General features: G+C 39.2%; 1 protein-coding gene across 12 annotated transcripts in view; it reads right to left on the reverse strand.

Annotated features, from left to right (window-relative positions):
• Positions 1-25,008, reverse strand: part of TBCE (tubulin folding cofactor E) — a 142,605-nt gene that overhangs the window by 9,097 nt on the left and 108,500 nt on the right. For all 12 annotated transcript variants that reach the window (XR_008916251.1, XM_056816111.1, XM_056816114.1 and 9 more), the window contains 4 exons: positions 10,011-10,075; positions 9,860-9,924; positions 8,936-9,088; positions 425-578 (listed from right to left, as the gene is read on the reverse strand). Coding sequence is in view for 11 of the 12 variants with exons in the window: in XM_056816111.1 (XP_056672089.1) it covers positions 425-578; positions 8,936-9,088; positions 9,860-9,924; positions 10,011-10,075 (437 nt within the window). In the remaining variant the exon portion in view is untranslated. The remainder of the gene's footprint in view (positions 1-424; positions 579-8,935; positions 9,089-9,859; positions 9,925-10,010; positions 10,076-25,008) is intronic.

The following is a 25,008-nucleotide window of genomic DNA, read 5'->3' on the forward strand; positions in this document are numbered from 1 at the left end:
TAGCTGGGGAATAACCCAGCAGGCTCAAGACTTACTCTCCTGGCTTTATACCCTACTCATCTTCTTGCACTTGACAGTTTAGCTCAATTCCTCTTCTTGCTTTTCATTACACATGACAGTCCATTTTCATTCTCTGAACCTTTGTCCAAGGTCTTCCCAGGGCTAAGAATATATTACCATTTGACCACCACCTCTTAGAATCTCTAGTTACCTTTAAAACTCCATTCAAGCTCCACCCTCTCCATGAAACTTTCCCTCAACTCCCCAGTGATTAATGCCTCTCCAAGTTTTCCTTAGACAGAATGATGAAAGCTCTTTGAGGACAGGTACTGTCCCATTTTTGCCTTTGTGGCTCTATTACCACAGTACCTGGCAGAAAGTAGGCATTCAAATGCTTGTTAATTGATGCTTATGCTGTACTTACTAAGACAGAATAACTGGTATCTGGGATGGGCTATAATGAATTCATTATTTGGTTTGTTTTTATCAGGATCCTGATGTCCACCAGCTTTTTTCCATTCACTTCCAAATGTCTTACGGTAGTCAAGTTCAGCTCCCCGCCTTTCCTCAGGAAGAATCTGTATTGAGAAGGAATGAAAAAGGAGTCTGTCAAAAGTAGCATTAATTCCTAGGGAGTTTTCAGGATTTAGGAATCCTAACTCCAAATTCTAATCCTCTTTGCCCAAATCACCCCCTGATGTCTTTATGTGTAAACAGCTGAAAAAGAATGAGATGCTAACAAAATTACCACTCAATATTAGTCCACATCCTAGTAAGTGTATGATGGTTTTTAACCACTATATCCTAGGATCAGAGGTAGAAGTGATCTTGGAGGCTATCTAGTCCCTCAAATTATCCATCTGTTTGCTTGCCACATTAAAATTCCCAGGTATTTCCCTCCCTCCTTGCACCCCTCCATGCACTAGAGGAGACATCACTTGACGAAAAATATATATCCATATATAAAACCAGGTCCTGCTTGTTTCTATTCATCAGTTCTTTCTCTGGAGTTGGACACACACAAGTCATTTCTCAGACACCTCTATTGCTGTATATGATGTTTCCTTGACTCTATTCATTTCATTCTGCACAATTTCATATAGGTCTTTCTGTGCTTTTTCTTCCACCCCCCCCAACCCCCCCAAACCTTTACTGTATGTCTTAGAGTCAATACTAAGTATTGGTTCCAAGACAAAAGAGCAGTATGGGCTAGGCGATCGGGCTCAAGGATTTGCCCAGGGTCACACAGCTAAAGAGTGTGGGAGGTCAGATTTGAATCATGCCTTTTTTCAAAATTCACCTACTCATCAGTTCTTATGGTGCTGCTGCATTCCAACACAGTCATGCTAAAACCTGTTTAGCCTTTCCTCAACTAACAGACATCTTCTCCATTTCCAGCTCTCTGCCACCACAAAGAGAGCTGCTACAAACATTCTAGAGCATATGGGTTCCCTTCTTCCCTCCCTGATCACCCCTGGAAACAAACCCAGTAGTAGTACTGCTGGGTCAAAAAGTACATAGAAGCCCCACAACTCTTTGGCATAACTCCAGGCTGCCCTTCAAAATAATTTGGATCAGTTCATAGCTCTACCAACAGTGCACCAGTGTCTCCATTTCTCCACATCTCCTCCAACAGTAGTAATTCTGTAACCTCCCTGCCCCATCCCCATCATTTCAACCAATCCAATAGCCGTGAGATGACATCCTAGAGCTGCCTCGATCTGTATTTCTCTAATTAATAATGAGTGAGAACATTTTTTCATAGTCATAGATAGCTCTGATTTCCTCATCCAAACCTGTCTGCTCATATACCCCAACCATTTACCCAATTGGGGAATCTCACAAATCTGCCTAAGTTCCAAATATGAGACCTCCATCTAAGAAACTGTTCCCCAAAATTTTTCCCCTAATTTTCTGTTCTCCCTCCAATCTTGGCGACATCAGTCTTACTTGTACAAAAACTTGTTAATTTAATATATTCAAAACTATCCATTGTATATCTCACAATACCCTTCATCTCCTGTTCATTCACAAATTCTTCTATTCATACTTCCAATAGGCAGCATGTTTCATGCTCTTCCAATTTGCCAATATCTCCCTTTATGCCTGGGCCATGCATCCACCTGGACCTCATGGTGGTAAATGGTACAAAGTCTGAGGAAGCTGAGGCCTGGGGAAGTTAAATGACTTGCTCTAGGTCAATTAGGTGGCAAATAAATGAAATGGGATTCAAATGATCCTCTAGCCCCAAATCTAATATGCTTTCCACTGCCCCACACAAACCTCTCAATCTGAAGGTATTAAAAATATTTAGTTTGAAGGAGATTCAGTTATATTTAGACCCTTTGTTATAACAAAGAAAAATGCATAACCAAAGCCAATTGGGAGTGATCTCTTCTAGAAGCATTTGCTGCATCCTACTTTGTAGTCTTTCCCTCATTTCTACTGAGAATATCACTGAGAAAGTTCATTAGAGTTTGGCAGTCTGACTACCTTTCAGTACTATGATTTACCTGTTAAAGTCACTGTGAATACTGTTCTCTTGGTTTTGCTATCTTCATTCTGATTCATTTCATATCAACTCAAGCTCCACCTTCAACATGAAACCTTTTTTGATTCCCTCCTTTAATTTTTAGTTTTTCTCTTCCTTTCCCCTCCTTTTTTATATTTCTGTTTATTCAATATAAATGTAATCTACAATAGATTCCTTACTTTCCTCTTATTCTCTTTTTAATTCTACAATATGGTTTCTGACCTATCTATCATTCAACCAAAATTGCTCTCTTTTACTAGTATCTCTTAAATGTTAAATCCAATGGTCTTTCCTCAATCCTGATCCTTCTTAATCTGTCTCTAGCCCTATAGATCACTCTTTGCCTTGATACTCTTCTGGGTATCCTTCTACCTTCTGACCATTCCTTCCCTGTCTCCTTTGCTGGAACTATGTCCAGTTTTCACTAACATAGGTCTCTGTCCTGGGTTCCTTCTATACTATTCCACTGGGTGATCTTATCACTCCCAGGGATTCAAGTATTACTTGTATACTAATGATTCTCAAATCTATTTGTCCAGCTCTAATCTCTGGCTGACCTCTAGTCTCACATCTTCAAGACCTTTTGGACATTTCAACCTAGAAGTCCATTAATATCTTAAATTTAACATGTACAAACCTGAACTCCTTCTTTTCCCCAAAACATCTAACTTTTCTCCTATTCCTCTTAGTTACCCAGGCTAAAAACCTAGAATCATACTCTATGTCACATATATTCTCATTCATTCTCTCTGTCCCTGTCCCTGTCTGTCTGTTTGCATGTCTCTCTCCCCTTTCCTCACCACCCTAACCCTCCATATCCAATCTCCTGATTAGACCTGTTGATTTTTCCTTCATAATGTCTCTTGAACACTCTCTTCCTCTCCTCTACCACTACTACCACCCTGGTAAATACTCTAATCACCTCATACCTGGACTATTGCAATAGATTGTTGCTTGGTCTGCCTGCCCCCAGTCTCTCCCTGCTATATCCCATCCTCCATTCAACTGCCAAAGTGATCTTCCGAAAGTGAAAATCTGACCGTGCTACCCTCCTACTCAAACTCCAATAGTTACCTATCACTTCCAGAATCAAATATAAAACCCGTTATTTGGCATTCAAAGTCCTTCATAATCTGGCTCTCCTCTGTCTTTTTAGTCTTCTTACACTTTCTATACCATTACACCCCCCAAAATTAAGTCTGTAATTCGGTGACACTGCTCTCCTTGGTTTTCTTCACACAGGACACTCCATCTACAGCCTGGGCATTTTCACTAGCTGTCTTCCATGCCTATAATTCTCTCCCTTCTTATCTCTACCTTCTAGTTTTCCTGGCTTCACTGAAGTATCAGCTAAAAGGTACAGACAAGAAAGACAGACAGATAAACAGACAGATAGTTATCTCTTCCACATTGCAGGGGCTATCTGCATAAAAATTTTAGGCTCTTCCTTTGACCAGAAGTAGTATAATTTTTTTTCTTTTTCTTTTATGGGATATTAATGGTATTTTACTGTAAATTTTAGGAGAAGTATGCATTTCTGAGTTTCTAAAACTTTTCTATGTCATTTGCTGGATTTTGCATGAACCCCTCAAAAATTGCCATTTAATTCCCTCTTATGCTGACCTGCAATACATTAAAACTGTGATGGGGAAAGTTACAATGTAGAAAAGATAACTGTACAGATAAATTCTCTGGGTGATGATAGCAGGGGGCTAGGCTGGATAGAGGACCAGTGGTCTAATGTGAGGAAGAGAATTGCTATTCCTAGGGCTCTTGGACTCACATTTCTCCTTCAGGATTCCTTGCTCCTTCAACTATTGGGGAAGCCTAACTCCTCCTCCACACAGTTTACTCACCTGAAGATTAACTTTTGGGCCTGGGCTGGAAGAAGGGCTTCTTAGAAATAACTCAATTTGACATTAATGCATTGCTGATGGAGTTGTGAATTGATCCAACAATTCTGGGCAATTTGGGCAATTTGGAACTATGCCCAAAGGGCACTAAAAGACTGCCACTTCTTTGATCCAGGTTTATACCACTGCTGGGTTTGTACCCCAAAAAGATAATAAGGAAAAAAGACATGTACAAGAATATTCATAGCTGTGCTCTTTGTGGTGGCAAAAAATTGGAAAATGAGGGGATGCCCTTCAATTGGAGAATGGCTGAACAAATTGTGGTATATGTTGGTGATGGAATGCTATTGTGCTCAAAGGAATAATAAAGTGGAGGAATTCCATGGGAACTGGAACGACCTCCAGGAAGTGATGTAGAGTGAAAGGAGCAGAACCAGGAGAGCCTTATACACAGAGACTGATACACTGTGGCACAACTGAATGTAGTGGACTTCTCTACTAGCAGCAATGAAATGATCCAGAACAATTCTGAGGGACTTATGAGAAATAATACTATCCACATTATGGAAGAGAGAAATTGGAAAAGCCTGCAACAACGCTGGAATAAATGGGACTCCTGAGCTGTCATTCAAAAGGAGAACATTCTGATTTTGAATGTGACCAGGAGAAATGGTTGGAAGAAAAGATCAGACCAACTAAAGTCTGAAGTCTTTGGCTTTGAAGACAAAAAAGTCAGGACTGTAAACCTTAAAATTTCACAGACTTATGAATGTTAAAAATTTTACTCCACATTGAGGAATCCTCCAATTCCCTACTTGAAATAATTCCCTACCAGATAGTGAGAACTCTACTTGAATGTGAAAACTCCTTGCTATGGGAGTATCCCTACTCCACCCCTACTTAAGACTGCTTTAGGGAAAAATACTCCTTGCTATGGGAGGACCTCGATTCCACCCTACTTAAGACTGCTTTAGGGCAGAAAACTCCTTGCTAAACAATGAAAGTACTTGAAAACCATACTTATAAAGGAAAGGAGTTCTTTGAGCCATGCCTGTTTTTGGAATTGATACAATGGGATGCTAAGTGCCTATAAAGGTGGGGCAACTTGTAAACTACTTAGACCTAAAAGGTGAAAACTTACTCAGAGGTTTCTCTTATGAAATTAGTCAACACAGCAGCATTTTTTTCTGACTTACTAAAGAGATTAATCTACTCAGCTGTGAATTCAAAATGGGCTGTCTTTTGGAAAACATCTACAGTGATTGGTAGATGGAAGAACTTAGGGGAGGTGACATAGGAGATTTTGCCTTTAAAAATAAGAGCTCGCCAGAAGAGCTGGAAGTCATTCTAAAACATTCAGTTTGAGGAAGGACTGATTCTGAAACATTCAGATGGAGGAGGGAGCTGGTGAAAGCAGCTGAGATGATGCTGGCCTAGTGTCACTAGAATCCTTGCTTAGGCAGACCTTGGGGTGAGTGTTAAAAGACTGACTGACTGAACTCTCTCTCTTAAGACTCAGGTCTAGGCCATGTTGGCTTAAGGCCCTTCATACTTATTTCCTTTTTTTCTCTTTCTCTCTTTTCTTTAATTCCACATTTGTATTAATTAAAATCTCTATAAAACCCAGTTGACTTGGGTATTTGAATAATTGGGAATATTTCCCTGGCGACCACCTTATATTTGATTTAAAACCAAGACACTGTAGTGAAACATATTTTCTACGGTCAAATTTACTCACCCTCTCTTATATCTATCACAATTTATATCTTCCACTATTTTAATCACTACAGTTTAAGACATCAACCATTTTAAATCTAACAGGACTCTCCTGGCTTTTGGAGAGTGAAGCCTGAAGGTAATTTCTGGGCTCTTGAAGATTGAAGCCTGAAGTTGGTCTCTTGGCTTGGAGACATAAAGAAAGAAGGACAAAAGTCCAGTTCACTCCGGTGACTGAACTTCCAGACCTGTCAGCTCATTTTCCCAAATTATACTATATTCCACCATCCTCCAACCTAAGACTTATTCTAGTATTAGGGAAACCCCAAACCCTCTTTCCCTCCATTTCATATCTTTCCTTTCTTCCCAATAAACCCTTTATTTAATTTAGAGAAGAGAAAGAGTATTTTATCTGAGACATCTTCAGGAAGGGGAGGGAAGGAGGGAGAAAGGGAGGAAGGAAAAAGATTAACAGCCCTAATCTTTAGTTATCATTTACCATACAAATAACCCCTTATTACAACATCCAGAGAAAGAACTGTGGGAGTAGAAACACAGAAGAAAAACAACTGCTTGATCACATAAGTTATGAGGATATGATTGGGGATGTAAACTCTAAGGGATCACTCTAATACAAATATTAATAATAATAAGGAAATAGGTCTTGATCAATGACGCATGTAAAACCCAGTGTGGGGGGGGGGTGTTGGAGGAGGTGGGAAGTTGGGAGGAGGGGAGGGAAAGAACATGAATCATGTAACCATGGAAAAATATCCTAAATTAATTCATTAAATAAAATTTTTCAAATCAAAAAAAATTTTTCCAACAAGATATTTTTGTATCCTGACTGTCATCCAATTTTGCCTCATCTACAAATTTGATTAAGCATGCCATCTATACTTTTATCCAAGCCACTGATAAAAATATTAGTTATTGTAAGGATAAGCAAAGATTACATGGGCACTCCACTGGAGGCCTCTCCAAGCTGCTTTCAAGTCATAAATAACTTCTTTTGGGGGACAACTCTAATCTTTAGCACTCCTGACACTCTTCTTGAAAGATTACTTATACTTCTACATTCATCCTCTTCTATTTTTCTTTCCATTTTCTGTACTTTAAAAAATTTTTAAGGAGGTTAATGAGTACACTTAGATGGTAAACATCTGGTAAAAACAAGAATAGCAATTTTCCTCAATAGTTTTGCCTTTGGAAGGATGCAATTATCTTTAGAGCAAATTATGCAAGCAATTCTTCCCCTCTGTTTTAGGATCTCTGCTTCACTTGCCTGTTATCTATACTTGGTTCAACTGTGTATACACTGAGGCCACTGATTTCATTAACTGTTATCTTACTGGATTTTGTTTTTTCTGAATTTCTCTATTGATATTCTTAATACATTACATCTACTATCTATATGTTCTCTCTTTTTTCTACAATGTTGATTTTTTCACATTATTTTATTCATTTTTTAAAGAATATTTTTCCATAGTTACAGTATTAATTTTCTCTCCCCGCTCCACTCCCTCCCCACTCCCACAGCTGACAATCAATTTCACTGGGTTTTACATGTCTTATTACTCAAAACCTATTTCCATATTATTCATATTTATAATAGAGTGATCTTTTAAAACCACAACCTTAAATCATATACCAATATAACCAAATTATAAATCATATGTTTATCTTCTGCATTTCTACTCCCATAGTTCTTTCTCTAGATGTGAATAGCACTCTTTAGTTCCATGGAATTGTTCTTGATCATTGCATTGCTATTAGTAACAGAGTCTATTACATTTGATTGTCCCACAATGTTTCAGTTACTGTATGCAATGTTCTCCTGGTTCTGCTCATTTCTACAATGTTGCTATTAATGCTCTCTACCTCTTCAACATATCTTTTTGTAGATATTGTACTTCCACCAATAGGATGTTCTAAAAGGGCCACTTCATTCTTCGCTTTGTAACCAAAGAGCTCAGCACAATGTCTTGTGTAAACACTTAATCAATGTTTGTTTACTTAAACAACTCAGCATTTTAAAAAATCTGACAAGTTTTAGAATGGGTGAATTTAGGCAGAGGATACCCTATAGAGTACCTAAATGTCTATACCCCTCAAAGATAATTTCATGAGCCTAGGATTCAAAAAGCCACCTTTCTAGGAAAAGTAATGATACTTTATTACAAGTATAACTCTTAGAGGGGAGAGTAGGCCAAGTGTTTAAAATATAAATAAACAGCCTTGTTTCTTTTTCACTCTTCCTCTAGAAATCAAAGGACACACGTTTCTTCTCCCACAACTCCTCCAATCATCAACCAACAACTTTTGAAGCAAGAATTTATGATTTATAATCATAATATGTAATAATGATCATATCTCCCATCATAGTTATAAAGAATAGCCACCATAGTTTAAATCCCAGATGGTCATTTTATAAGTTGAAGAGAAATTTTCATATCCATGTCTCTAAGGTTGGACATAATTTCTTCATTTGTCCAATTCAGCAACCATTTAATTCATTAGGTATCTACTATGTATAAAGTACTATCCTATTAGCTAGAGTTACAAAGATAAAAACAAAACCAATCCCTGACCTCTGTAATTAAGGTAAAGCTCTTTCCCCTGTATTTCCTGGTTTCCTTCATTCCATCAACCTTCTGTGTCTCAACTCTGGTCCATTACCTTTTTCCCAAATCCCTCTTATCACCTCTAGGAGTTTATATCCTACTTAAAACATTATTTTCTCAATCTCTTCCAAAAACCCAATAAAGCAAAAATAATTGATCTGTTTCAAAAGTAGTTAAATCTATTATATCTGTAGAAATAAAATACCCACCTCGCACTTATTCAGTATCTTCAACTGACCAATTTTGGCAATAATTAGTTGGCGAATAGTCTGAAGATCTTTATTTCCTTCAGTCAGAGGATTATGTGTACAGGACAAGGACTGTAAGCTTTTTAACTTATCTAATTCATTGATAGATGACCACTGGAATTAAAGAAGAAAAATGAAAATGACTAGATCTCAAACTGATTTGTAAACTCATACCAAACAGTACTTTGTAGGTTTAAAAGTCACATTTATTTTTATATATTTGTAGATATTACATATCTACAAACTAATCATCTAAATGGATATTAATTTAGCAGTTAACTGACTTCTTCTGGCTAACTCTACCTTGCCAGGATTACTTCATACTTCCTTTGCATATTCTAACTTCAGTCAAATCACTTACTGGCTGTGCCATATACATAATAGGCTGATCCCCAGGCCTAGAGCATACTCTTACTTTAAACTCCCTTCAAAACTCAGTTTAAATGCCATTTTCTTAAAAAAAAAAAGTCTTTCCCAATAATCTCCAAAATCCACGAGGGCTTGTGCAATTACTCCCCATCTACCAGGAAGTTACTTAGTGTTTACCAGGTATAGATTTTATTTTGTGTGTATATATTGCTTCCCCCAAAAGAATGTTCTTTGAGGACAGGGGCTGTCTTATTTTTGTCTTTGTTGTGTTACTTCTGTCACTGCATCCCTAGTATCTAGCTCAAAGCCTGGTACATGGTAAGGGATTAGTAACTGCTTATTGAATTATTGATAATACTAAGTTTTTATTGTAAAGGAGTCCCAGGAACACAAATTATTTTATTTTGACTATTACTATTGCTAAAAGGAGTAGTGTCCTTACATAGTCATACAACCCACCTTGGAATGGAAAAAAGTCAAACGGGATATATGCACACAAAATGCAAACATACTCACTTGTGATATCTGATTGCCATTTATCACTAGGTACTGCAAAGAAGAAAACATTGAAGTTTTGCACCCTAAAAAAGGAGAATGAGGTTAATCATACAAACCATACAAAAGTGGAAGAGTGGCTAAAATATGATTAAAGATTATGATACTGTACCTATTTCAACATCTGGAAAATGCAGAGTAGAAATTCTATTGTCAGAAAGAACTAGTTGTTCTAGCCTGAAATTGAGGAATATGAATCTGGTTAAGATAGTGAATAATTGCACAATAAAAGGTTTTAAATCATTTTAAATTGCCAAATAGCCACATTGTTTAGGCTCTGTACAAAAGAGACAAAACCTCTATGCCAAATTCAACAGTTATCTAATACGTATTAATGTATAAGGGCCTAGGGTGATGCCCCCTCCCTCAATGAGGGGGCAGAAAGATAAAATGATGAATAAAATGTACTGTGTGCACTCAAGAAGAATGAAATCTAGTAAAATTTTTAAAAAGCAAACACAAAGGATTTTTATATAAGGTAGAATGCTAATTAGTAATATCAGAAAATTATGAAGTACTATGAGAGTCTAAAAGAGGCAGAGAGATCACTGCAGGCCTAACCAATCAAGGAAACCTTCATAGAGAAGGTAGTGTTTGAGAGTCATCTTGACAAAGATTTGAGTACATAAAGATGGGAAAGGAGTACATTCAAAACATTAAAAAAGCAAAGAATCAGACAGTATAATAGAGTCCATGAAAAATCAAAGTGAGAATATGGTAAATGAAACAAATTAATTTATCTTACAGGAATCCATTTACTTTACCTTTAAAAATTAAACTAATAAGAGATAAAAGAATAGGCTAACATGAAGGCAAGAACTAGAAGATTAAAACTGGAAAAACACGGGGTAGCTGAGTGGCTCAGTGGATTGAGAGCCAGGCCTCAGACACTTCGCAGCTATGTGACCCTGGGTGAGTCACTTAACCCCCATTGCCTAGTCCTTACCACTTTTCTGCCTTGGAAACAATACACAGTATTGATTCTAAGAAGGAAGGTAAGGGCTTAAAAACAAAACAAAACTGGAAAGACAGGTAGCCATCATGGAGGATACTGAATGCCAGACTAAGATGTCTGGACTTTAATTGGAAGAAAGGACTTCGAGGTCATGTGAGCAACAAATGAAGTACCATACATTTTCCTTTATCCTTATAACCTCTTGAACCTCACCTAAAAAGAAAAGTATACTCTGAAATTAAAGCAACTTTATCCCATGGTCTGGGACATCCAGAATCCAAATGAAAGCTAAAAACAAATAAATAAAACCATGGACTGAAACTTACCTTGAGCTTATTCAACACTCTCTCTTAACTCTCAAGCTATAAGCACTGAGGCTGCACCAGCAAAGATACTGTGATGCAGGCTTAAAACAAAACCTACCTCAACAGCATAGTTTCCCCACCAGTTTTCCAGTGCCAGGGAAACTCTGGCTCCTAGCTGAGGAAATTTGATACTGACAGACAGCCAAGAAGCTATAGCCTCTCAGGAACAAAAATCTGCTAAGGGCCAAAACCCTGTAGCACCAGTGCTGAACAGTTCCACAAAGTTCTAAACTTCTAGTGCAAGGCCAAAGAACTAAAAAACAGAGGGAGTGGGATGGGGGGGGGGGGGGGGGGTTGGAAGGGTGGGAGGGGAGGTTCCAGTGGTAGAGTTACTGGATGGGAAGTTAGGACAGCTCTGCATTATTCTACTAAACCTTAATGCCAATATGCAAGAAAGATAAATGAACTTCTGAACACAGAAAATGAAATACAAATTGAAAAAATTCACATTTCCAAGTGTAGGAAAAAAAAATAAAAACCCAAGTTTGCAACCTCAAAACTCTAAGAATCATAGTAATAAAAACTTAATTCAAAAAGAGCTCTGTAAGGAATCTAGAGAAAGACCTGCAAATGCAAAGGAAGAAAACTCAAATAATCAAGATTATTCTCTACCCACTAGAAAAATTAAAGAATAATGTATCCCAAGGAAAAACTGAGATTAGAATGCAGTTCAAGATGACTAGCCCCTGAAAATTTGAGCTTAACCACACATGAAAAAAAGATGAGTATTCAATAATAAAGAGGCATTTGAAACATTTTTATTTCATTTTTTTTAGCATTTTCTTTTTTCTTTTAGTTTTATTTAATTGGTATATTTAGAACATTATTCCTTGGTTACAAGAATCATATTCTTTCCCTCCCTTCCCCAACCCCTTCCCATAACTGACTCACAATTCCACAGGGTTTTACATGTGTCTTTGGTCAAAAACTTTTTTCATGTTGTTGATGTTTGCACTAGGATGTTCACTTAGAGTCTACATCCCCAATCATATCCCCATCGACCCATGTATTCAAGCAGTTGTTTTTCTTCTGTGTTTTTGCTTCCACAGTTTTTTCTCTAAATGTGGATAGTGTTCTTTCTCATAAATCCCTCCAAGTTGTTCAGGATCACTGCATTGCCACCAATGGAGAAGTCCATTACATTCGATGTGTATCAGGCTTTGTGTACAATGTTCTCCTGGTTCTGATCCTTTCACTCCAGTTTATTATTCCTTTGAGCACAATAGTATTTCATCACCAACATATACCATAATTTGTTCAGCCATTCCCAAACAAAGGGCATCCCCTCATTTTCCATTTTTTACCACCACAAAGAGCACCACTATGAATATTCTTGTACAGGTCTTTTTCCTTATTATGTCTTTGGGGTATAAACCCAGCAGTGCAACAGTCTTTTAGCACCCTTTGGACTAGTGAAACATTTTTAAAAAGAAAATCAGAACTGAAGATTTATTTGCTTCTTGACAAGAGAAAAGCAGGAAGATTTAATAAATGCTACAGAAAAGGACAGCAACAGTATGACAACAGAAAAACCAGTAAGAGACTTTTCTAAATATACATGAGGAGTCAGGAGTAAATGTGCAAATCTGGTAGAAGAAACAGTGTAGAGGCAGATGGGGATTATGGACAGAACCTGGGGACACTCTTTCTAAAGGTGAATCGATTTTTGGCTTTTTTGTTTTGTTTTGTTTCTTTCCCCACTTTCCCCACTTTCCCCACTTTCCCCACTAGGATATCAGGGCAGTTTTCCTGAATAATTTCCTGTAGTATTATGTCCAGGCTTTTTCTTTTGTCATGGTCTTCTGGTAGACCAATGATTCTTAAATTGTCTCTTCTCAAACGATTTTCTAAATCTTCTGTTTTGTGAATGAGAAGCTTCATATTTTCCTCAATTTTTTCATTCTTTTCATTTTGTTTTATAGTGTCCTGCTGCCTTGTGGGGTCACTTAATTCCAGTTGTTGTATTCTGGTTCTTAAAGACTGGATTTCATTCCTGACTTTTTGGTCATCCTTTTCCTTCTGGTCTGATTTTCTTTGGAGGTCATCTTTCATCCTCTTTACCTCGTCTTTCATCTCCTTTATCTCATCTTTCATCTTCTTCACCTCATCTTTCATTTCCTTTGCCTCATTTTCCAGCTGTTTGATTTTGGCTTTCAAGACACTATTTTATTGTTTTAGTTCAAGTGCCTCTGTTTCCAGATGACTTATCTTAATTTTAAGTTCTTTTCCCAATTGCCCTCAGCCTTTCTTAATTGTGGAACAGCCTGTATCCAATTCACTGGGATTTCTGATTTATCATTTGCTGATCTCTCCCCCTCTGCTACATTTGCTGACTAGAAGCTGTCTGTTGTAATTTCTTTCTTCTTTTTCTTTTGTTTCCTCAAATTCACCCCTTCTTTACTCCCCGTATTTATCTGTGCTCTTGCTCTTCTCATTTTTTTTTTTTTGGTTTGGGGACTTCTGTCAGTCTCCCCTCTTGGAGCTTTAAAAGAAGATCTCTCAATGTTGTCTCTGGGGGTTTTGTTGGGGGTTTGATCTTCCCTGTCCTCTGGAGGCTTTTGATTGGATTAAAGCCCAGCAGTCAATGAGGATGGGTGTGGTGTCTGGGCTTCCTTGAGTTTTGGAGACAGTTGATGGGATTAAGTTCAGCTTAGTTGGGCTGGGTATGCTCTGAGTCCAAAACCTCCTGGAAGGCTGGAGCAAATATGGAGGATCTCTACCGCTCTGGCCAGGCTGCCAGCTCTATGCTCCCTCTCTAGCTCTTTCCCCACCATCTGTGATGGATGCTCTGAACTTATCACAGCCCTGGTTGTAATGTATGCCCTCCAGACCAGTACTTTTGCCCGCCCAGAATTTCCACTGCCGCTGGAGTCTGGTAGTCTCAGCACTCTGGGTGGGAGGGGGGATGGGTCCTGGGACCTTCTGTCTTTCCCTTAAATCCGAGTGTTCTCGGATTCCAGCTTTTCACGGGGTGTGCCTTTTGAATTAAGTCCAGTAGGATGGTTCCTTGGCTCTGTCTTGTCGTTAAGTTTGATTTTCAGTCCCCTAGGAGCATTCCATTTGTAATCGGTAAGGAAGGTCTGAACTTCTGCTCTTTCTAGGCCGCCATCTTGACCCCACCCTTTTTCTGTCCATCTTTCATTATCAACATATGACCAAACCATCTTTTCTTCTTGCTACAACTTTTCTGAAGATAGACATCCTTTTACATTAAGATTATGATATAATGAAAAGATTGCTGTACTTGACTTCAGGAAGACTTGACGTCATATCCCACCTCTGACAATGCTGACTACTTGTAAAGCGTTTAACCTCTATAAGCTTTCATGTTCTTTCTTATTTAAAAAAAAAAAAGAGCAGGCTGGTCTAGAAGGTCTCCAAGTGCTCTTTCACCACTAATTTTCAAGTCTTGCAATTTTACCATATATATTGCTTCCACTGAACTTCTTATAATATGCTACAACCTATTCAAATGCACTGTAATCATCTCAATTGCCTTTCAGGCTCTTTGCAATATGGTATTTCTTGATTCAGTTATACAACAGCATTGTAAGAATATTGGTGTTAAAAAAGATGGACCTTTGATTGGAGACAAAGGGGGCCAGTATAAGAGATCTATGATTTCCCAAAGGCTATTTAACCTATTCTTTTCATCCTATTTAATTGTGTACTCAGATGGCTTTAAATTTATGCTGTCTGGTAGACCGATGGACAGATGGAAAGACAGATAAATAGGGAAAGAGAGAGAGAGAGAGAGAGACAGAGACAGAGAGACAGAGACAGAGACAGATAGACAAAGTGAGAAAGATCATGATGCCTTAGGGTCTGATGCAATCAGCACATTATCCACCAACAGGTATCTAGTAAACTGGGACTTTGGGACTCAATGGATAAAATGCCATGCTTGGAGTTAAGATTTGAATTCAAATCCTTTCTCAGGAGTTCATCCCCTCCCCTTCCTGAGTGGCTTGACCTGTCCATCAAACATTCCTGACATAACACAGTTGCACCAGGTTTGCATTCCTGTACTGGTTATACGTCAATAAAAGTCAAGGCTTTGGGCTTGAGAGGAGGGTGAAGTGAGAAGAGAAGGAAGAAGGAAGAGTTGGAAACAGAGCAAGCAGGTGAGAGGGAAGGAGGAAGAGACTTGCAGGCTAGGGACCATGTGGTCAGGTTACTTATAGGAATGATTGTCTACCCTTTCTAATAAACTTTATAAAATATATATGTGGGTAGAAATATTATTTCAGTTTTTACAGAATGGCAACCACTTTGGCTTAAACCAGGCCTTTAATCTTCTTCTGAGAAGTTTTAAATAAGTGCTTAGGTTAGCTTAAGTAAGATAAAAGCTGTTTCTGCCTGCATATACGAAACTGGCTGAGAAAGAGATGCAGAAACTTCTAAAGTGCCTCTTCAGATGGACTGGTGAGAAAACTCCCTCCCTTGTGTTTCCCCACCCTTGTTCTTTTAGCTTATCCCAGGGTAGGTCAGTAAAGTTCCAGCTTTTTGCCCAAAAAGAACTGGGGGTCTTTAGGACCCAGGAGGGGGAGTGGTTGCTTTCCCTCCCAGATTGGTAAGGCCTCACCCCACCCCACCCCACACAACCAGACCCATTTTGGAGGAGAATGGGGAGGTAGAGGATGGGGCAGGATCCCACGTGCCATCTGACAGTCTGACTTTCCCCAGACGCGAAAAATTCAGACTACTGTTTCTTCCTAGACTTTGCACTCTACCAGGGCTTGATATAGGGGGAATTGACCCAGGCTCCCCATGCCTGCTGCCTTTCCTCAGCTCAGCACAGCCCAGCTCATGGGAGACACCCTCCCCCCATTCCAAATGGGACCAAGTTGTTTTTTAAACCAAAGGGCACTAGGACCCAACAGATCTTTACCAGCCCAGTGTCCCCCTGACTTTCCCCAAGTGTCACACCTACTAGGACATTGCTGCAGGGACGTGCTCATAGACACCCATTAAATTAATCCTGGGGGGGTCCTTCCAGGCTGTGGACTAGGCTTAGGAGGAGTGCTCCCCCCCCCACAAACTTTGACCCTCTGAGGGAAGGGGAAACTGTATTTTTACAAGGAGTTCTTGTTCAATTTTTCTCTCTCCCTCCCCCACCCTCAAACTTTCCTTGCAGACTGCTTGCCTTCTTTAGCATATCAAAAGCCAATTTTTTTCTCTCTTCTTTTATCTGACTGCTTTTAGATAAAGGCCTACCTGCAAGTGCCTACCACTCTACGTGCATTTATAGCACCACCTACTGTCAAGAATTAAAATTGCAGGAGAATACAAAGAATTCCATTGCTACAACTACTAGTGATCTAAAATAATGCTATTAAATTGAATATATTTAAATAAAAGGATTGTTAATAATTAAATATTAATAATCTTGAATTTAAACCAAATTTCTAAAATTGAACAAAGCCAACATTAACACAAATTAATTATATGCAATGTTAAGGAATAACTTTGGAACACAATAGTATTAATAATACTATCAAAAACAATAATTATTAATTTTCAATAAGTATTATTAGTTACTACCTCCTATTATTAATTACTAATAATTAATAGTGATGATTGATACTTTTTGTGTATGGTTATTGAACATTAATAATAATTACAACAAACTCACATTATTAATTATTAACAACATTATTGATGATTATAATGAATTCATATTATTGATTAGTAATAGCATCATCAATAATTATAACAAATACATATTGTTATTAATTATTAATAGAAACAATTATTACACTAAATACACATTAATTATTGATACTATTGCTGTGCAACAATTACTGTTTCCTTACATTAGCTTTTTGTTTTGAACCTCCTCTTATTGCCTTCCACAATAACATTGAAGAAATTTGTGTCTCCATTTTTTTTTTGTTTTAGGAACTTTTTATTGTTTAAGCTGACCGTTTAGCAACACTCAAACTGGCTTAAATAGGACATACAGTTTTGACAATATGGGAAATACTGCAACAAATCAAAGTAAATCAGAAAATATTCCTCCTTATTCACCCCTTCATAAATTTCCTAACTCGTGGGTTGATCCCAATCTACCTAAGGAGAATTGGATGACAAAGAAAGAAGCTAGAAAGCTTTGTAAAGGATGGATGGACATATATTTTACCTGGCCAAAATATGGCTCTTTTGACTTCAAGATCTTAAAAGATTTGAAGTTAGCCATTAAAAACAAAGATTCCAATGATTATAAAGACTGCTATTTTCAGTGCCCTCAAGACTGTCTATGGGCCATTAAAACCGACCACCACTCCCTTGCTATCCTCTGATGGTGATACTCTCATAAAAGATAAAAAAGGCATCAGCAACAGGTGGAAAGAACACTTCAGTCAGCTTCTCAACTGACCCTCTTCAGTCGACCAAAGCTCCCTTGACCAGATCCCCCAAAACCACACCATTGAACAACTTGACTTCCTCCTTCAATAGAGGAAGTCCAAAAAGCCATTAAACAAATGAGTGCAGGCAAGGCACCCGGTAAAGACGTGATTCCAACCGAGGTGTACAAGGCCTTAAATGGAAAGGCGCTCCAGGCATTCCACATAGTGCTGACCAGCATATGGGAAGAGGAAGACATGCCCCCGGAACTCAGAGATGCCTCCATCGTAGCCCTATACAAGAACAAAGGCTCACAAGCAGCCTGTGACAACTACAGAGGCATCTCACTACTCTCCACTGCTGGAAAGATCCTCACCCTTGTTACATTCAACAGACTCCTATCATCTGTTTCAGAGCAGAACCTGCCTGAGTCACAATGTGGTTTCCGACCAGATCGTAGCACCATCGGCATGGTCTTCAAGGTGAGGCAAATGCACGAAAAATGCCTTGAGCAGAACCTGAGTCCCTACATTGTCTTCATAGACCTGACAAAGGCATTCGACACAGTGAACAGGGACGCATTGTGGGTGATCCTCAGCAAGCTTGGTTGCCCAGCAAAATTCGTCAAACTGATCCAGCTCTTTCATGTCGACATGACAGGGGAAGTCCTATCTGGTGGAGAGACTTCCGATCACTTCAACATCTCCAATGGCGTGAAACAAGGCTGTGTCCTCGCTCCGGTACTATTCAACCTATTTTTCACCCAAGTATTACGACATGCTGTGATGGATCTAGACCTGGGCGTCTACATCAAATACCGAATGGATGGCTCACTATTTGACCTTCGTCACCTGGCTGCAAAACAAAGACAACAGAGAGACTCATCCTGGAAGCTCTCTTTGCAGATGACTGTGCTCTCATGGCCCACCAAGAAAATCATCTCCAAACCATTGTGGACAGGTTCTCTACAGCAACAAAACTGTTTGGCCTGACTATCAGCCTCAGCAAAACAGAGGTGCTGTTCCAACCTGCACCAGGGAGGCCAATTAACCAGCCGTGCATTACAATCGACGGCATGCAGCTTTCTAACGTCAACACTTTCAAGTACCTGGGCAGCACCATCGCCAACGACGGGTCCCTAGACCACGAGATTAATGCCAGGATCCAAAAGGCCAACCAGGAACTCGGGTGGCTGCGCTGCAAAGTCCTCCAACACAGCAGTGTAAGCACTGCGACGAAGCTCAAAGTGTATAACGCAGTGGTCCTCAGCTCGCTCCTGTAAGGTTGCAAGACATGGACACTGTACCGAAAGCACATGAAGCAGTTGAAGCAATTCCACCAATGCTCTCTCAATCATGAGGATCCGATGGCAGGCCCGAATCACCAACCAGGAAGTCCTCGACAGAGCCAACTCCACCAGCATCGAAGTCATGGTCCTCAAAATCCAGCTACGATGGTCTGGACACGTCATCCGCATGGACCCACAGAGAATACCAAGACAGGTATTCTATGGTGAACTGTCAGCTGGACTCAAGAAACAAGGCCGACCAAAGAAAAGATTCAAGGATCAGCTAAAGTCAAACTTGAAGTGGGCTGGCATTACACCAAAGCAACTAGAATTTGCTGCCTCTGTCAGAAGCAGCTGGCGAACCCACATTAACCATGCCGCCGCCACCTTTGAAGATGAGCGACGTCGACATCTTGCCGCTGCGCGTGAACGCCGACACCAGGCCACAACTGCACCTCCCGTAACAACTGGAGTCCCATGCCCCATGTGCTACAAACTCTGTGCCTCAGTCTTTGGACTACAAAGCCACATGAGGGTACATCAATAGATGATAATGCACAAAGACAATTGTCATTCTCGGTCACCGAGAGACTACCACTAATTTGTGGGCATATTATGTTGATAAATCTACCATTCCCTGCAGTGAGGAAACCATTTTTTCTTTGGAACCAAACCATTCTAACTTAACTCCTTCAGTGAAATCTAGCAAGAAACACACTCTATCATCCCACCTGGCCTGTGAGGAGGTTTCTCCTCATATTGACCCAAATCAGGACTTGAACCTTTCAGCTCCTCTCTCTGTCAGACCTCGCTCATCCCCTACCCTTCCCCATTCCGTTTCTCCTCAATCTACCTCTCTAGCCTCCCTTAACATCCCACTCATACCCTCCTTCTAACTCACAGTGCCCACCAATCTCCCCTATTCCCACCCATACCACCCCTACTTCAATCCTTTTCCGTACCTTCCTTCCCACCTACCATACTATGACTCCTCTAGACCTCACCCATCCTACTCCTCTCCACCAAGTATCCGGTCTCACCCCCCTGCCTCACCACCCTGCCCCCATCCCCTCCCCCACTCCTCTCCACCACGCACCACCCCAGATCTTTTCCCTCTGCCTCCCCACCTGCTGACCAGCTCCATTCAAACACCCCACCCCCTTCCCCTACTAGCCTCACTGCAACCCATTCCATTGAATTCCAGAACACAGGCCAAACAGCAGTTACCACGGATGATTCAAATAAAGGTCTTTTCCCTCTAAGAGATGTCCCTACATATAACAGACATGGAGATTTGGTAAATATTAGACATCATACACCTTTTTCTCCACAGGACATTGAGAGATTCAAAGAAAAAATACCTTCCTATGAAGCTGAGCTTGTGGTGGTGATAAATAAGTTTGAAAACATTTTTCGTACATATAATCCCACATGGGTTGATGTGGAAGATTTGCTCCAGGATTTGCTAACAGAAAGAGAAAGAAAGATTTTTTTCTCTTGTTAATCAGGTCCAAGGAGAGGGAACAGCTAATAGGCCAACTGAAGAACCCAAATGGGACCCAAATTTAGAGGAAGATTATTTACAACTATGCCAGGCTAGAAATGCATTGCTAAAAGCTATGAGAGCCTGTTCTGATAGGACTGGTACATGGACTAAATTCTAAAATCGTAAGCAAGAAGACAAGAAAACCCCCTCCCAGTTTATGCATAGACTTATTGAGCTGGGAGGCAGATATATTGAGCTCAATCTTGATAGGGAACAGGATGTTAGACAAATCAGAATACAATTTGTGAAAACCAGTTATAAGGTAATTAGGAATTATCTTATGACTAGCTGTCCAAACTGGTCTACTATGGACCTTGTAGAACTGAAAAGAGTGGCAATTTATGCTTTTGAGAAACATAAGGAAAAGGAGAAGGAAAACACTGATTTAGTGGAAGCATTAAGGATGAAAATAAAGGAATTGACTGCTAAACAGGGTGAGGATGAAGAAAATGCTACTTTAGTAGAGACATTGAGGAAGGAAATAAAAGAATTAACTGAAAAACTTGTAAAGGCAAAGCAAGGAGAGATCATAGCTTCCTTACAAGAATCCACAAAACAACCACTAACATGTTATTTTTGTAATAAAATGGGTCATGTAATTATGAATAGTAAGAAGAGAAATCAGGAAACTAGGAATAGAAGTTTCAGGAATAATGATATTAATAGGAGGAATAGTTATTCAAATGAGGCAAATAAAGACTCACACCCAAACATCTGTACTCAGTGCAGGAACTCCCCTCAGTATGGGGGACCCCAAAGGTGTGGACAAAGGGATTGTGATGATTAATGGTACTTAGGAGTGGAAGGAACTTCAAAGAGTCTGGAGGTGAATTTTAAGCCTTTTCAGACTCATTGCCTCATTGATGTTAACTGTTTTAGTTTGTTCCCCTCCCCAGAATGAAGAAGTCTCTATAACTCAGTTCTAAATACAAGATGTATGTAATTTACTATCAACTACTTCATAAATTATCAAAATTGAATTATTCTGTTACATTGTCTTTATTTGTACCTCCCCTATGATTATACTGAAGAATATCTTTGCATAAAGCCCATAAACAACATTTTGTTCCTTTTTTGCCTTTAAGTGTCACACAGAGCTGATGGATGGACTCCATCACATTGGTTTCAACCTGTATACGAGTTTTGGGAATGTAACTGTCTTATGATTTAAATAGATTTTAATGAGTATTCAGACATGGTTTTCAGATATCTGGGAGCATCCCTACCTCTGACTGATCATTTATTTGCCTGCCTCATGTAAACCTTAAAATTCCTTAGACTTATAAATGTTGGAAATTTCACCATTGGGAAATTTCATACTTGGAAAATTTCTTACTGATAGTCTATTGGAATGTGAACCCCATTGGCATGGGAGGTTCCTCCTCCTCCCTTCTTAAGATTACTTTAGGACAGAAACCTTTTGCTGAACAATGGAAAGGACTTTGACCTATGCTTAAGCATAGAACAGGAATTTCTTTGAATCATGATTGATTTTAGAATTGATACAATGGAGATACTTGGAATCAATCTCCACCCTACTCAGTCCTAACAGGATTGAGGAAGGGCTGCAGCATAGATCAAAATTTAATTATTCCAATCTCTACCCTACTCAGGTTAACAGGATTTAGGAAGGGCTGTAGCAAAGGATCAAAGATTTAATTATTTGAAAATATGACCTTCAACAGACATGTGCAAAGCCAGAGACCTCTGGGCGGTCCTGGGTTAAGCTAGAGCCTCCATTGGCACAGGGAAATTGATGGACAGTGATTGGTAGATGTGAGAACTGAGGGGAGGGAACTTGGATGGTTTCCTTAAAGATAGAAGGGTCTGAAGACTCAGGGGGGTGGTTGAGGAGTTTGTCTGAGCGGTTGGAGTGTGCTCTGAGAAGCTTGCTCTGAAGGAAGCTGAAGGTGGGGGCCTTTGAGACTGTTTCTCCATTTTGGTCACGTGAGTAATAGGGACTGATCTCTTTTCTTTGCCCCAGCTATCTAAGGGCTTGGGCCTTTTGGCCCAGCCTAAACAGAGGGGGTATTTAAGCCCTATTCCCTTCTCTCCCTTTTCTCTCTCTCTCTCTCTCTCTCTCTCTCTCTCTCTCTCTCTCTCTCTCTCTCTCTCTCTCTCTCTCTCACTCTCTCTCTCTCTAATTCCTTTCTTCCTCCTGTTTGTAATTAAACTCTATAAAAGGCTGACGGCTGATTTGAGTTTTCATTAGGAATTACATAGCTGAATTCCTTGGCGACCTTAAATTAATATATATATCAGTCTTTTAAAGTGATTTCCTTGTCACACTCAAGAGGTAAGGGTCTATTTGTAGCTGAAGTAGAGTGCAATGGTATTGCTATATTTCCCATCTCTGCATTTATTGCAAATGTAATAGACGGCACATCTATAGTGATTTTCACTTTTTAGTCCTCCGCTCCACGTGAAAATGGGTGGGACATATTGGAGAGAGTTCTGTTACAGTTACAGGCTCATACCAAGAGGGAAGGAGGTGCTAAAGTGGCTTAGTTGCCCTGTGCTGTGTTATAATCTCATCTGGAATGTGGGAATGATTTTTCCTGTGAAGCCTAGTAGCTTCGAAATGGATTTGTACCTCTTCATTAACTGTACAGAGGTTTTTTGTTTTTTTTTTCCCCCCTGGGTTTTTCTCCTACCAAATTTTGGAATGATAGTAATAATAGACTTTGTTAAAAAATCTTATCCAAGGTTGAAAGATTGGCTAAATCTGTAGAATTTGTGACAAATATTCATGATTTCAAAGGTTTTTACATGTCACATAGCAAGTCATGTGAATCCTAATGATAGTCGGTTTGTTTGTTTGCTGTCATTAAATGGGCTCTTATAATTTTGGGGATTTTGGTACTTCTTAGAATCTGTATTAGTTGTTCTACTACTGTTTTTAAAAGGCTTTTACCTGGTGAAAAAATTATGTACCCTCACACTGTGGACCCTGGCCAAGTTAAGAGTGATATAAATTTCATTTTTGAGGGAGCACCTTTTGTGTTGTGCCTCTGCTTGGCAAACACATTGTAACAGGGAATATGAACTGTGAACCTGATTTTTTTAAGTTATTTTTTTCTCTTTATTTGATATTTTTCTTTTTTTTCCTAAACTTGGTGATATGTGAAGTACATGAAATCAGTATTAATGGTTTTTTTTTACTTGAAGGATAATGTTTACAGTATAAGTTTACAATATCTATTGGCCCTAGTAACTATTCATACCCAAAGGCTTTTGACTATGGAAACCTGCCATACATTGATAAATGTTATGAAACTTTATTAAATGATTGTGTCTGAATCCAGGGGAAGGGAACAAAGGAGCCAATATACAGTGACAAGTAGCACGAGGTCAAAAAGGACCAAACCCAATCCAGGGAGGATTGTTGAACTTCTATGCCAATACAAAAGGACTTGAACCTGGTGTGCAAATTGAGGCTGCGGCCTTTGACATGTTAAGATGCAGGTCTCTCTTGAACCACACTCCATGTGCACTATTCTGAGTCAAGTACCTCAGTTTGTCTGTCATCTTGGCTCCCTTTATCCCTGAGAGTGAAGGTAAGATCAGACCAGGAAGTGATTTTCCCATCTGCTGCTGAAACTTAGTCCTTTCTCTCCTATAGTTTGGCAATTTTCTATAGTCCTGGCTGCAAATGGGTAAAGTGCTGTATTACTGCTATTGTCCTCAAGGTTTGTGGGACATACATCACTTTAATAGAGACTTGCTGTGATTCAAAAACCTGTTACAGGTTTATTTTTTACTCAGAATTTTATACACATGAGATTTTTCTTTTTTCTTTTTTATCATTTCAGTACTTCTTATTTTTATACAGAATTTAATTTTTACTGTTTTATTTTGGTATTTGTTTTGGGTGGTTTATTTTTGTTTTTCTTTTGACCATTATTTCTTATACCTCATAATTCAGTCATGTATCCCAGTGTGATTCTGGTGTTTGTCAACACCCTCCTCAGGGGGAATTGTTGTAATTATCCTAAAAAAATCCAAGGTTTAAAATTTTTTGGAGAAATTTCAGGAAAAGAAATTTGCCAACACCCAAAATCAAGACAGTGGATCCTTTTGGAGAAGGTGCTGAAAAGATGCCTGAAGAAGTCACACACTGCATCAAAAGATCCAGAATGAACTTTGAGATATAATGAACTGAATTGAAGGGGGTTGAACATACTTATTCTGAATGTAAACACTTATGCCAAAGGGGACTTCCCCCTAACTGGCATTTTGTCAATGCATCTATCAATCAGTTTTTGTATTTTACTCTCATCTCTAATAATTGTAAATTCCTTTTAGAAAAATATAATGTTATATGTACTTTTAGCTATAAGGTATTTAGAATTATAAGATAGTTATATTTAAATGATCCATTGGGGAGATGGGTCTCCCAAAGGATCATAGGGAGATTATGTCAAGGAAGTTCATCCGCTCCCCCTCTTGAGTAGCTTGACCTGTCCATCAAACATTCCTGACATAACCAGGTTTGCATCCCTGTACATTCAGTATGTCAATAAAAATCAAGGCTTTGGGCTTGAGAGGAGGGAGAAGCGAGAAGAGAACAAAGAAGGAAGAGTCAAAAACAGAGCAGGTAGGTCAGCA

Source organism: Monodelphis domestica, chromosome 2 (genome assembly GCF_027887165.1).
Source record: "Monodelphis domestica isolate mMonDom1 chromosome 2, mMonDom1.pri, whole genome shotgun sequence".
Classification (NCBI taxonomy): domain Eukaryota; kingdom Metazoa; phylum Chordata; class Mammalia; order Didelphimorphia; family Didelphidae; genus Monodelphis; species Monodelphis domestica.